Genomic DNA, 14,981 nt, shown 5'->3' on the forward strand with positions numbered 1-14,981 from the left:
TCAAAGGGTCGCCCTACAGCTGATCAGTCTTAAAAGAAAACAAATGAGTAGACCAGTGCCTGCAAAAATACATGAGTAGATCAGTGCCTGCAAAAATAAATGGGTAGACCAGTGCCTGCAAAAAATAAATGGGAAGATTAATACAGCTCTGCAAGCAGTTAAAAGCCTGGTAGACCAGTACCTCTGCTAAATCCTAAATAATTGTCACATGACCATCAAGCCACGCCCACAAAATAAGCCACACCCACAGAACCGGTAGTAAAAATTTTTAGAACCCCCCCCTGGCGTGCACAAATCAAATTCTAGCCCTCCCTCTATGTGTTTGTGTGTGTGTGTGCGCGCACACACACACGCCTGCATGCTTTTGCACTATTCTTGCAAGACTGTGCAATTGTCTTAGCAATGTTTTTGTAAGTAGCTTATCATTGTCTTTTTCCTAAGGCTGAGAAAGAGCTGGCTTTTTGTCTACAGCAGGACTAAAAATCTGGCCTGCTCTGAGATTGTTGTACAATTCATGGCATGAAATCTGATCTTATACTGATACCAGCCTTTTCTTTCTTCTGAAAATTATGCCTTATGGGGGTCTAATTTAATTCCGGGCTTCCCGTTAGCAAAGTGAGAACAATTATGTTTGGGTCTCTGCAGAGGTGCATAAATATGCAGAGAACCATGACTGAAGGCAGGCTCATCATAGACAATAATTGATCATAGGTAGATAAAACCCTTGACAATTTGACAAAGTCAGTTATGCAATATTTGGTTCCCCTAGTACACTTATATTGTTCATTATTTATAGTTTTGTGGTTGCTGTTCTAATAACTTTTTAAAGTTTTAAAAATTTAATAAAAAAAGTGAATCAAAAATATCCAGGCAGATAGTTTTTCCTATATTTTTTCTATCTTTCAATCACTTTACTTTATTAAGCTTCTTTATTTATTTTTTCTATTTCTCTGTTTTCTTCTCAAGAGTTGATTAGCATTCCATATCATTGTGAGGGCTTTTAAACAAGTTTTATTATACTTGTACAGTATGTTCCTTGGGGCTACTTACTATGTGTCATGTCTGCAATTTGCACATGACTAATATGTTTTTATTCTATAAGGAGTTCTTGAAGTATTCAATTACAGGTAGCCTTCGACTTACAACAGTTCATTTAGTGACCTTTCAAAATTACAATGGCACCATAAAAAGTGACTAATGACAATTTTTTATGCCTACAACAGCTGCAGTATCCCAATAGTCACATGATCAAAATTCAGACGCATGGCAAATCACTCATATTTATGACAGTTTTAGTGTCATGGAGTCAGTGGTCACCTTTTGTGACTTTCTGACAAGCAAAATCAATGGGTGATTCACTTAACAACTATGTCAAGAAAGGTCATACAATGGGGCACAATTCATTTAACAACTGTCTTGCTTAGCAACAGTCATTTTGGGCTCAATTGTGGTACATTAAGGACTATTTGTAGCGCTAAAATGATGATTTAATACTTAGGATAAGTTGAAATATTGATTGGAAAGATGTTCAAATGTTGAAAGAATGGAAGAGACAGAGAGAAAACAGCAAAAGAGATAATTTAAATATAATGTTTAGTAAAGATTTTGATTTTGAGGGCTTAATATAACAAAAAGCTGGAATCAAGAAGAGTTTCTTATACCTTACCCTACATGTTCTGCCATAATGCTGCTACCTAGTAGCAGAGGTGAGATATGTGGACACTAGGATAACTCCAGGGCCATTTCTTTTCCTTTTTTTAAAAAAAACCAACCCACATTTCTTTTAAGATATTGTTTTATGCCTGACACAGAAATAAGAGTCTAAACCAGGATAAGTAGACAAAGTCCGCCCCACTACTACTTCTTTTTTCTCTTAAATAATTTTTAGCTTAAAGTGACCTGTACCCAAAAGTTATTTTCATTTTTAGCTTCTGGATTTAAATAAGATAGTGTAATGGTATTTGCCTAAGAGAGACTGGGCAAAGAGACGCTGCCAAAGGAATGGTCAGGTAAGAGACCGCTGAGCCTACAATTGCATACTGGGTGGAGCAAGAGGCATAGAAACGTCTCTAGTTTCTAGGCTGTAGAAGAAATGGGGGAAGGATTGTAGTTTCAGACTTCTACGATTCTCTCTCTGTAGCTTTACAATTAAGTAAAGCTAATCTATTTGTCATTCCTATCTGGTTTATCTCAGAAGGCCAACAAATAGCCTGGGCTGTTGAGTAGCGGAAAGACGTAGTGGAGTACAATGTACCAGACTCTGAAACTGTAGTGCTTGAGGTTGAGATAGGTAGCTCAAACCCACCTTGGAGTCCAGTAAACTATACTGTGAAGCTGACCGACTTGAGCTGAAGAAAAGAGAAAAACAAGCCTGGATATTATGAAAAAAGAATAGAGCTTGAATTCTAGAGGTAGAAAGAGGAAAACTTTAACAAAACGGAAACTGAAACAAACAGAAAATTGTTAAAAGTTGCAGCTAGAGACAGAGAGAGGTGAATTTTTCAGTTAGAAAGACTGAACCTACAAAGTGGGATATTTTCTACTGCAAGCAAGCCAATACTCCCAGCTGCAAAAAAATTAGACATTTCCAAAATAGAGGGAAAATTAGGATTCCACCTATTGTCTGAACAGTTTTGCAATCTCAGTAGAAAAAGAAGTTTGGCCAAGGAACTTACACCTCAATGTTGATTTACTTTATTACCTGTAAGCCATTTAACCCTACCTGCTTACATAGATATCCATTATATTTTATGTTCTTGGCTTTTCACATACCTTAAACAGCAGTTCTTTCTAGTGATTCCTCTTCTGTGGATTGTTTCATTACTTGGTTATTTAGATGCTGGTTAAGCCTAGACCGAAAGATAACATAACAATGTATCTAAATGTATCTAAATAATGTATCTAAAAAGGATAAAACAATAGAAAACATTTCATAAACCAGCATTCTTATCTAGGGATTCTTATCGAGGGATGAATCAGATCCAACACATACGCATTGTGAGGACAAAGAATTTTACAAATTTCCAGAAATTTTACTAGCATGATCCTTAATTAATTTTAAAAAAACACCTTAGAACTTCTGACTGACTGAGGCCAGACCAAATTTTTGCTAATAAGAAGAGAATTTAGCTTTGTGTTTAGGTAAGATATAAAGTTCAGACCAATAAAACATTTCAATAAAACGTGTGCAGCTGTCTCAAATCTCTGCCTCTGTCCAGATGCATAGATATATTTACTGTTATTAAATTTCTTCTCCATGACCTTTGAGTGTAGGGCATTAGATCTTGCCATAATGAATGCCCTTTTATAAGGAATAAAAATGGCAATGTAAAAATATTAGGATGGCACCATCCTAATCATCGGTCTCTTTACTACTGATAAAAATTTTCAGAGGTTTCCTATATAAATGAAGCTATATAAATTAAGCACTCATGGCCAGGGTATAAGCCAGATCAGAATATATTCTATATGCTCTTTCCAAGAGGAAGTTAAATTTAGTATTTTCTAGACTTAGTAAAAGGGGTGAAATGCTACTGGTTCGGACCAGTTCAGGTGAACCGGTAGCGGAGATTGGGGCTGGTTTGCCAAACCGGTAGCAACTGCTGGCTGGCCACACCCCCAAACTGGTCTGCGGCCCACAGCCCTGCCATGCTTTCTGCCTTCCACGCGGCCTTCCCAGCATTCCCGTGGCCAGCTTGCAAAGGTAGGCAAGCGGAAGGCCATATGGAAGGCAGGCAAGCATGGCAGGGCTGCGGGGAAGGGAGCTAGCAGCCTACTCCCTTCCCCGCAACCCTACCATGCTTGCCTGCCTTCCACACGGCCTTCCCAACGGTCCCCCATGCCCACTTACCTTCCAAGGTCAGTGTCCAGCTAACCCTAACCCCCATGCCCTTGGGGGAGATGCAGCAGCTGTGCTGGGACTGAAAGGGATGGTGGTGCCAGAGAGGAGTAAACTAAATAAAAAGGGACCAGACATGGCAGGGGCAGACAAATAAAGAAGGGGAGGGGGAGCCCCGCAACAATCCAGGTCTGTTAGAGCGTTTTTATTCTGCTGCAAAAACTCCCCACAATACCTTTGCCCGAAACACTTCTCGCGTCTTTCAGAAGTGATTGGGGGGAGCGGGCAAGGGGGGAGAGTGTCCAGCAAAGGCCAGGAAGACCCAGCCGTTTTGCAAGTTCGCCCGAGATTTGCAACTTTGCATGGCCTTTGGGACTTTTGTGCAGCAGGACCCCCTCTTCCCTCTCCTCCTCCAAAGCTCTAACGTGGGTTTTTAATTCATGAGGAAGGAAGACAAACCCTCCACATCCCACCCAAAGACCGATCAGATTTTCTTGTTGCTCGCGGCGGGAATCCAGCCTTTGCATGGGAGAGAGTTGCTTCCCGCTGGCCCAGCGGCCCTTGGGGGAGATGCAACAACCCCTTGTGCTGGGGCTGAGAGGAGCAGTGCTGCCAGTGCTGAGAGGGGTCGCTCACTTTCTTCCTTCTCCTGCCGCTGGAGCCGAGACTGCTGCTTCGCTGGGATATGCATGCGCAGCCCCAGGAGGGCGGGCAGATGTAAGGCCGACGCTGGTGGTGGGGAAGGTAGACCTGCTGCGCTCAGCCGAAGAGCCACCTCGGGGAAACATGGTGAGGCTCGCTCACTTTTTGGGCCTGGTGCGCTCGGCTTCCGTGGGGCCTTTGGGCGACTGCCGTCTGCTTGACTCCCCTCCGCCTCAGGTTCCACTGCCGGCATCCAGCCCATGATGGGGGACGTGCCGCTTCCGGGCTGGGCCACCTGCCCTCCCAAAGCACTTTTTTCTTTCTCCCGCAGCAACCGCTACTCAGACCAGGTGTGTGAGTGAGAGAGAGAGTGTGTGAGAGAGAGACAGAAAGAGAGAGAAGAAAGAAAGAAAGAAAGAAAGAGGAAGGGAGAGAGAGAGAGAGAGAGAGACAGAGAGAGAGAAGAAAGTGACGTGAGTGATGTCATGTTGGCCACCCGGTCACATGATCACCAGGCCACGCCCACCAAGCCATGCCCACAGAACTGGTGGCAAAAATTTTTAGATTTCACCACTGCTTAGTACCCAAGGTCCTTTAGTACTATCAGTTTCCATAGTGCCTTTATTTAATGGCAAGCTTTCTTGCATGGCTTTTCAGCAGGATCCAACTTGACTTTAGGGCCTGAACATGTTAAAGCGAGCATTAAAGCGAAAGCTAAACGTATGGAAATAGCCATGTCTTTAGTTGCAAGCTGTTGCAATTTGGATGTAATACATTTTTTCATGTAAACCAACTAAATATTTTTATAGGCTAATTATTCATACACATAGAAAAATATATTCCTTAACATAATTCAGTCTCATCAACTTTTATACCCAAAATGAGAAGAAAGCCTCTCCTCCTTACTGAGGACAAAAAAATGCCTTGAGCTAACCCTGAAGCATCCTTCAACATCATTCTTTAAATTTGCATGAGTTGCAATAATAACAGTTTATGCTTTGTGTTCCTCATTACTGTGAATAATATATTTTAACTCATCTAACAATCCATCAGGATTTTCTGTGTTTTTTAAATCTAAATATTAATTCTGTGTGAATATTAAAGCTTTAAAGTTTGGATATTCTCAAGCCATTCTTTATGGAAGATTGCATGCATCTGACAATTATAAGAGCTCATGTTACACAGCACCAACATGAAATTGCAGAAGGCTATAAATATTTCTGCATCAATTAATTTAGGAACTTAAAATATCTCCTAATTTTAGCTGGAAGTGCAATTTCAAATATGCCTAATTTGGGCTGGTTCATGTAGAGGGAGTCTGCAGGAAACAGCTCCTCACTTAGATAATTACTCTTGCATTGTAGGGAATTGCTATCTCCACCTTGGTCTATCTGTCTTAAAGGATGAAAAACCATAGATTATATCAAGGTAGAAGCTATAATTTCCTTTATTGATATATTTTAATGTATATAGATGCATTTTTATATGTATGAAATCAGGAGTAGGATTCTGTCATTTTAAAGGTCTATGCTCTAATTCTGATAGTAGGTCCAAAGATGTGATGATTGTCAGAGACCTGAATGCTATTGTATTTTTGTATACCATTTATTTCCTAATAATAAAATCTAGTGCCTTAAAAGTAAAAACAAATTAACACTATGGAAAGCACAATACATTTCCAAACCATTTCCAGATATCTGTACAAGCATCCAGTCAGTGGTGCAGTGGCCTAGAGGTGGAGCTCTCGCTTCACAATCAGGAGGCTGTCAATTTGATCCTAGGTCGAGGCAGATATTTCTCTCTCTGGGCACAATGAGAATATATCTGCTGAATATAACTCCGCATTGGTGACAGGAAGGGCATCCAGCCACTAAACACTCAGCTCCATTCAGTTGCCCAGACTTCACCCTGCAAGGGATTATGGGATCATTAAAAGGAGATGATATACAAGCATTCAGTCACACAAAACAATTACATGGAATAATAGTCACTATTAAGCATTATTTGGTTGTAATAGTTTGAGAATTAAAGATGTATCATTATATCTTGTCCAATATAATGATTAATCTTAAAAAAGCAAATTATAGGATGTCTTGAATTATGTGTATCTATTAGCAGGGTGGCATTTATTATATTTCTCTCTTGCATACAGTACAGATCTGTTCAGTGAAGATACCTAAACTTGCATCTATGTTTCTGTAGAATCTGTAGTGAGTTTTCTAAAGGAGGGGACCACTAACAGTTTGGATCCATGGAACTACTGTTAGAAAAGGAAAGGCTATTTTGTTTTGTTTTCCAAATCTTGATGTCGTGGCCTTTTTAATATAATTTTCAGCTCAAGGAGAACATTTCGGAAAGTTAATCTTTTTTCAGTTGATTGGCAAAGACGTGATGAAGATGTTATCCGTTGTCTAAAACAGATGTAGAATGCTTATAGTAAGTATAGTGTTGCAGTCAGAGGAGAGAATCTTGGTACTTAACCACAGCAGCAGCATTCTACATTAACTGGAGTTTCTGAAGATAGAATATATTAAGGTGATTCAGCCTACATGAAAGATGAAACAATTGTATGCAAGATTATAGCCAAATTGCCTGCCTCAATAATTGATTCAGTATATTAGCTAAAGGTCAAAAAAAGGCTCTCTTTGAGAGAATTGCCTTCTGGATAATATTAAAAGTAAAGGTGAATCCCAGAGCATCTCCAAACTATAAAACTAATCCTTCAAGAAGAATATAAATCCACCTATAAGCATTTCTCTCTAGAAAATTAAGTTTCCTGACTAAAAACATTGCTTTGCCCAGATTTAATTGCACTGCATTTACTGTCATCTATTCCAGTAAGTGTGTGACCTCAGATATCATTAGACTTCACATGCTTCTTAAATTGCAATAATTAAAATCCGGGTGCTGACAAACATTTACATACTATAGGTGAAATACACATTGTCCATTGAAGAGAATATGTAAAAAGTAAAACTTAAGTTTTATACAGTGTAGTTTTCTTTGAGTTGTATTTGATAATACCGTGTTTCCCCAAAAATAAGACCCTGTCTTATATTTTTTTGAACTCTGGAATAAGCGCTTGGCCTTATTGCCATGTGCCCAAAAGCCCGATTGGGCTTATTATCAGGGGATGTCTTATTTTGGGGGAAACAGGGTAAAAATAGTATTCCAAAAGTAATTCAATTCTAGAGTGAGACTAAAATAGTATTGTTATGTCAACATATGTAAAAAGAATTTGAATCTGTTTATCATAGTTACAATGTAATCTTAAACTTGTTTATTTAGAGAAATAAGATCCATAGTTTAATTAATTGAACTCTAACTGTAACCTAATGAATTCAGTTTAAAGTTTAATTAATTAAACTCGGAGTTTATTTGCATTGTAGAATTCTTTTTTTTTATATTCCATATTAATAATACAGAAAAAAATATACCTAAAATGTTAACACATTAGGGATTTTTCAAAGTCAAATCCCAATTTTCATAATCTTTGTATTTCCTTAATATTCCTTTAGCTAATTCAATTTGGAATTTGAAATATATATTTTAATTTTCAGTGAATGGCTTCAACGGCTTGAGACTATATTTCATTATGTAAAAGTTCACTTAGAAATATTTATCACATGACAATCATGTGGTATTGACTTTATCAAATCAAAGCACAAGAAATTTGTTTGGGTTTAGAAAAAAGTCTAGACTTAGAATTCTATTAAAAATAAGATGTTATAACTAGCTCTTTAGGTAAATCACTTTCATGACCAAACAATTTTAGACCCTTAAAAGGAGGAATATTTTTTAAAAATCAAGACTTTCTAACAATATTTACTAGCAAATATTTTCCCCCCATCTTAGCCCTCTGCAACTTAACTCTGGCCTAAGGAAGGGGAAAATTTCAGTCTCCAAATTTCTAATTTTATTGTAACATGACTTAGAAAAACTGGGGGAAAAATCATTTCCTAATGTTGTAAGTCAGCTGTCTCTCTTTTAAGTGCCATAATCCATTTGGTAGTTTTAGTCACCTCTTCTGCTCAAGCAGTTCCATCTTTTTGGGCATTGAAATTGATTTTTCTCATCTTAGCATGTGAAGATCGAGAGTGTACCCCTTGCCCCATCGCCTGGGAGAGTACAATGGCACCAACAGCAGAGGATGTGAAGGCAGCACCTTTTCGAACACCTGAAATGGCAGCATCAGGAGCATCAGCACGAGTAGACTATGTTGAGGTAGTTCTCCCATGCTATGCTATGAAATCAAAACAGTTTGGGGATACTACATGCTGATGGAGGCTGCCTCTTATTAGATAACCTTTGAGCCAAATGTTTACTGTGTTTTAGAATATGCACTTTTTCTTTGAGAAGAGAATGTGCCCTCTCCACACTTATACTTCTAGATAGGATAAAATTGGGCCAGTTCCCAGGAATTTTATCACTGAAGAGCAGTGTTACTAATTTGCATTTTGGTCAAAGCAGCCATTTTGCTTCCTACAATTCCAAAAGTGAAAAAAGTAATAAATTTTAAATAACTCATAATAGCTTAAATGTAGGAAATTATAACTTTCCACGTCTATAAATTTGCCTTTAAAAGTTTGTTCATGGATGATTGGAGGATAAGAACAAAAAACTCAGTTGTTTAGAAAGATTTGCACCAATGTAGAGTTGCAAGACAAAGATGGAAACCTTAGGTACTTCCTAGCAAAGAACCAGGAGTGGAAGTATGAGTGACTTGTTTTTTTTAATATTTCCATATTCTGAGTTGCACTGAAATTTCAAGATCTCCGTATCTTCAGTGACGATATATGTGACTTTTCTCCAAGACAGGAATATGCGTATCTCCCTTTTAATAAGACATGAAGATTGAGATAGGAGGCCAGAGTCACTCATGTTTTCTCTCTTGATTACACTCTGGATTTTTTAAAAATGGTATGTTATGTTTGGTGATATTGTGCATTAGAAGAATATATATTTACTGTGCATTTTAAATTTAAGGCTGATTACAGGTTGCTTGTTTTATAGCTTATATTAGTCCATGTCATTTTGAGAGGAATTTATATGTAGTATTAGAACAATGTCTCTCACTACATTTGCACATCTATTGGTGTGTGTGTGAGGGTGAGTGTGCGCGTGTGTGCGTGCATGTGCTTTATTGAGTGATGTACACTTTCATTGATATCATTTAAAATATGTTCAGATTTATGTTTTAAAAGATTGATAATGTGTTGTTGATAAAAGTAGCAGTAGATTATGGCAGTAGATTATGGTGAATTTAAATAATTGACAGCAGCTGCAGATGGATGATACGAACAGAGTTTAGCAAAACTAGAAATAGTAGTAAAATATTAAAAGGATGGATGTTGAATTCTTTTTAATTTATTCAGGAAAAATCATTTTTTAAAAATATTTTAGAGCCATTTCAATACTGATAAATAAAAATATAGATTACCTTTTCCCCATGCATTAAAATGAAAATTTTCTAGGTTTCATTACTTGGAAAATAAAATTATTTATCTGCAGAACCAATTCACAGTAGAGGTGTTATACCTGAAATTTAAATGTAACTATTAAAATATAAAGTATATGATCACAATATATATACCGTATATCATCAGATATTCCAATAGGAATGCAAGGAGAGAGTGAACACTTTTTAAAATTCAAAATTTGATACTGTGTAATTTTGGAAGCTAACTGATTTCAAATCAATTTCAATTTTATAAATTAATCCTTAATCCTTTAATTGGAATTTTAGCATTATGATCTATATTCAATTGACTAAGCTAAAATATTTCTACTATATTATTACCGAACATCATAATTTATTTGCTTTCATATGTTGATGTTATTAATTTTATAGTTTGTTAGTAATATATATGTAGAAAGTATTGAATTAAATATTCTGGGTCTCGTATAAATTATATATATAGATTCTTTTTTAAATTTAAATTTTTTATTTTAAATATTGGATTAAATTTTTCATATAAATTCTTAAATTACAGCCCAATCAACAATTAACATCTTATAGTATATTATGTAGTTTTGAATAGTGTTCCACATAAAAATGAGTTTGATTTTAATCTGTGGAGTAAAACAAACTTGAGACTATTTTGAATAACTGCTACTGGTGGAAGTTCACTCTATATATGTGACCATTTTCATTAATTTATAACTCCTAGGGCACAAATAATTCTAAATTATTAGGACACAAGGGAGGTTTGTTAAAATGGATTATTATTATTATCCAAGACTTACGCATCTTCCGCCGTGCCCTAAAAACGTTTTTATTCCAACAGGCTGGTCTGGCCTAACTCTCCCTTTTAAATTGGCTTTTAAATCGGGTTTTAAATGTTTTTTTTAGATAAATTGGATGTTTTAATTTGTTTTTTGAGCCTAAATTATTTAATCTGTTTTTAATAGTTTTTTAACTTTTGTATGTCTTTGTATTTTATCTTGGCTGTTCACCGCCCTGAGTCCTTCGGGAGCAGGGCGGTATACAAATATGATAAATAAATAAATAAATAAATAAACAAATAAATTATTATTATTATTATTATTATTATTATTATTATTATTATACTAATACCAATGTAATGAATATTGTTGTAAACACTTTGATTTTTATTTCCTAAAAATATCTGTACCCAGACAACACACTGTTTAACTAAAAATGGAATTTTTATATATTATAAAAATTTTTAAAAATTATTTAAAAAATTAAGTCATTATGTAATATATTTTGCTTAATATGACATATGAAAAGTCAGCCCTGAGAATTGCCCCTGAATCTTCGTGGTATTTGAGGGATTTAGTAGGCCTTCATAATTTAGTCTCTTTTTAGTTTAATACTTTTCTCATAGGTTTAGAGCAAGGGTGTCAAACTTACATCATCACGTGACATATCGGGACTTTTTCCCCCTTCGCTAAATCGGGCATGGGCGTGGTCAGCACATGATGCATCCGGCTCGTGAGCCATGAGTTTGACAGCCCTGGTTTAGAGCATGTAGGTGCCTAAATAGGATTCCATGGGCTGTAACAATCAGTTATGACGCTGGCTATGGTCATAAGCGATCCTGATTATCTTAGTAGCAATACTTCTAGTGTCCATTTAGTGCAGCAGAATACATTTATTCTTCAGCAGCCATAGAAGAGAAGAAAGTCTTGCAAGTGTTCTGCAGACAAGAGAGGACATTGTCTGGGTTCATTAGCTTTCTTAGTAATGAGTTATCATGGCTTCTGAATCAATTAGGTATATAAGTGGAACTTTGTCTAATAGTATATGAATATTTTAAGAATGCTTTTAGATCCTGCCAATTTATTCTTACTGCTATAATTCTGTATTCCTCTTTGTCTTACATCTAATATTTGTTGGTGAAATATTTCTCTAATGTTTTATAATATTAGTGTTACTTGATCCTACCAGTTTCTTGAAATACAAGTCTATTCATCTCAGTGGATTTGAAATATAAAATATAGATCTGATTAGGATTTTAGCATAAATGGTTGGTATTGTATACATTTACCTTGCTATTAATATCTCCTATATTTTCAGAAGAAAATTTTAGTAGTTTTTATTGAAAAATTTTTACATTATTAAAAGATAAACAAAAACAAAAGCATAAAAAAGTAGAAAAAAGAGAAACAGAGAAAGAGAGAGAGAGATGAGAAAGAAAAGTTTAAAAAGCAGCTTCCAGTTTTCTTTTCAGTTACAAAATTTTATTATTTCTGACAGAGGTGGTATTCAGCAGGTTCTGACCAGTTCTGGAGAACCGGTGGAAATTTTGAATAGTTTGAAGAACCAGTAAATACCACCTCTGACTGGCCTCGCCCCCATCTATTCTCTGCCTCCCGAGTCCCAGCTGTCTAACCCATAGAACCGGTAGTAAAAAAATTTAGAACCCACCCCTGAATCAACCTAAATCATACTAGGAAACTAAATATAACAATATAAATCATTTTACAAAGATACAAGTGTAGCGCTACCCCAGGGGTGAAATCCAGCAGGTTCTGACAGGTTCTGGAGAACCGGTAGTGGAAATTTTGAGCAATTCAGAGAACCGGCAGCGGAAATTTTGAGTAGTTCGAAAAACCGGCAAATACCACCTCTCGCTGGCCCCAGAGTGGGATGGGAATGGCGATTTTACAGTATCCTTGCCCTGGAGTGTAGTGGAAATGGAGATTTTACAGTATCCTTCCCCTGCCACACCCACCAAGCCATGCCACACCCACTAAGCCACACCCATAGAACCAGTAGTAAAAAAATTTGAATCCCACCACTGATTTTTGCCCCTTTAGAACTGCATTATATAGTTCCTTTCTTCTATAGACCATTTAAATCAGCAAACCCAGAAGTCTATTTTTGGCAAAAAGTAGTTATTGTTGTCTCCCTAACTAAACAAGTCAATTTTGCCCTCTCTGCAAGTTCTGCCATCTTCACTATCCAATCCCTCCGTTATGGGTACTTCTGTATTTTTCCATATTTGTGTATATAGTAACCTTGTTGCAATTATCATATATAATATCATTCATAAAACCAGGTATCCATAAGTCCTTTCTAATTGTCCTTTCTCACATCCATAAGTCTTAATTTTAAAAAACTCAGTTTTCATCTGAATAATAGTGTTTAAAGTTTGGGGCATATGTATTTATATCCAGTGCTTTTTCATTTTTATGCATGTGTGCCCTACATAATAAAATGTTCCTTTATGCAGGAGTCATAATTTATAGATGTCTCATCAGTGCTCATCCAACAGTGTCAGTCTCAGAAGGGCCTAGATGTTTCTTGCTTCTTCAGTTTCGTGAATCCAGTATATATCGCATAAATTCCCAAGTACCCAGTTGGGCTTCCCTGTAAATTCACGTGCATAACATTGGACCACTAGTTCTTTTGTGTTGTTGCTGGAGCCCTTGCCTGCCATATCATACCTACCGTATTTTCCGGCGTATAAGACGACTTTTTAACACATGAAAATCTTCTTAAAAGTTGGGGGTCGTCTTATATGCCGGGTGTCATTCTCTTGTAACCAGGCAGACCAGCCCGAAAGGCTCTGACGAGCCTTAAATGGCTCTGGCGATCCAAGCTCTGACGATCCCAGCTGAGTTGCCTGCTAATCAGGAAACTCAGCTGGGATCGCCAGAGCCATGTAAAAGGAAAAAAGTTTTCCCCCTCCAGCTTGCTTACCTTAGCTGCTAGTCATAACACTTGCCTTGCTTCGCTTGCCTGAATCCATTCTATCAGCAAGCCACTCCCTGCCTGCAATCAAGCAGGCAGGGAGTTGTGGACTTCAACTCCCAGAATTCCTCAGCCAGCAAAACAAAGCTGGCTGAGGAATTCTGGGAGTTGAAGTCTACAAGTCTTAAAGTTGCCAAGGTTGGAGACCCTTGTTCTATTGGGTAAGTTTTTTTCCCCTTTGGAAGCTTTAAAAAAAATAGTTAATTGGGTTTTTTTTTAGTTGTTCTTTTTTAGACCTAGCCATTTAAAGTTTAGGAAGTTTTAAATTTAGCTTTCATATAAAAATAAAAATAAAATAAAATAAAATAAAATAATATTTGTGCAGTTTTCTGAGATTTAGTGTGTTTCTGTAGTGTTTCACTCTATCTACACAAACACACAAAATCTCACAAAGCTGTATGTGGAATTTTGTGTGTGTAAAGTGTAAAAGTTGGGTTTTTGGGCTTTTTGTGGCTGTGTGAAGTTCCTGCTTGTTGCAGGGGCCATTTTGGGTCTAGCACAGCTGCTTTTACATTGTGGGTGAGCCAGTTGTATTGTGTTGTGTGTGTGTAAAGTGTGAAAGTTGTTTTTTGGGGCTTTTTGTGGCTGTGTGAGGTTCCTGCTTGTTGCAGGGGCCATTTTGGGTCTAGCACAGCTGCTTTTACATTGTGGGTGAGCCAGTTGATGTTTTTTAATTTTTATTTGGTGTGCATTGGAAGAGGGGTAGCCTTATACGGCGAGTATAGCCCAAACCCTATATTTTAACAGGAAAAGTCGGGGGTCGTCTTATACGCCCAGTCGTCTTATACGCCGGAAAATACGGTACCTTGAAATTTTTTTTGCCTCCAAGACTAAAAAAAAGTCTAAAAATAAGATTGGGTAAAATTCTCTGATCTGCTTCCTATGAGGTCAGTACTTATCTAGAGCAGTGTTACTGTTGATTTTCTCTTATATAATTGTTTGACTCTCCATAATGCGAAATAGTTTGTTGTTCAAAAGGCCGTATCTCAAAGAAATGTCAAAGAACCATTTTGTAATTATAAAAGGCAATGGTGTATAACATTGAGATAAATGATTTATGCCAAATAAATGCTTCACTTATGGTCCCGGTAAATTTAACAGCATTGAATAAAACAGGGAGGGGGGAGGGAGGGAGGGAGGGAGGGAGAAAGGAAAGAAGGAAGGAAGGAAGGAAGGAAGGAAGGAAGGAAAGGAGTAAAGGAGGAAGGAAAGGAAAGGAGGAAAGGAGGAAAGGAGGAAGGATCATAGTTACTTGTAAAAGAGTTTTCATAATTAATC

The 14,981-nt window shown here is 37.0% G+C and overlaps 1 protein-coding gene across 11 annotated transcripts in view; it reads left to right on the forward strand.

The window, feature by feature from the left end:
• Window positions 1-14,981, forward strand: part of LRRC7 (leucine rich repeat containing 7) — a 203,634-nt gene that overhangs the window by 115,136 nt on the left and 73,517 nt on the right. The window contains exon 1 of one of the 11 annotated variants that reach the window (XM_034433217.2): window positions 8,562-8,704. The exons of the other annotated variants lie outside the window; for them this stretch is intronic. Within the exon in view, the coding sequence (XP_034289108.2) occupies window positions 8,697-8,704 (8 nt within the window). The 5' untranslated portion in view covers window positions 8,562-8,696. Of the gene's footprint in view, window positions 1-8,561; window positions 8,705-14,981 lie in introns of those variants that run through there. 11 annotated transcript variants of the gene reach the window in all.

This window comes from Pantherophis guttatus, chromosome 3 (assembly GCF_059756535.1).
Source record: "Pantherophis guttatus breed Tessera chromosome 3, ASM5975653v1, whole genome shotgun sequence".
NCBI classification, from domain to species: domain Eukaryota; kingdom Metazoa; phylum Chordata; class Lepidosauria; order Squamata; family Colubridae; genus Pantherophis; species Pantherophis guttatus.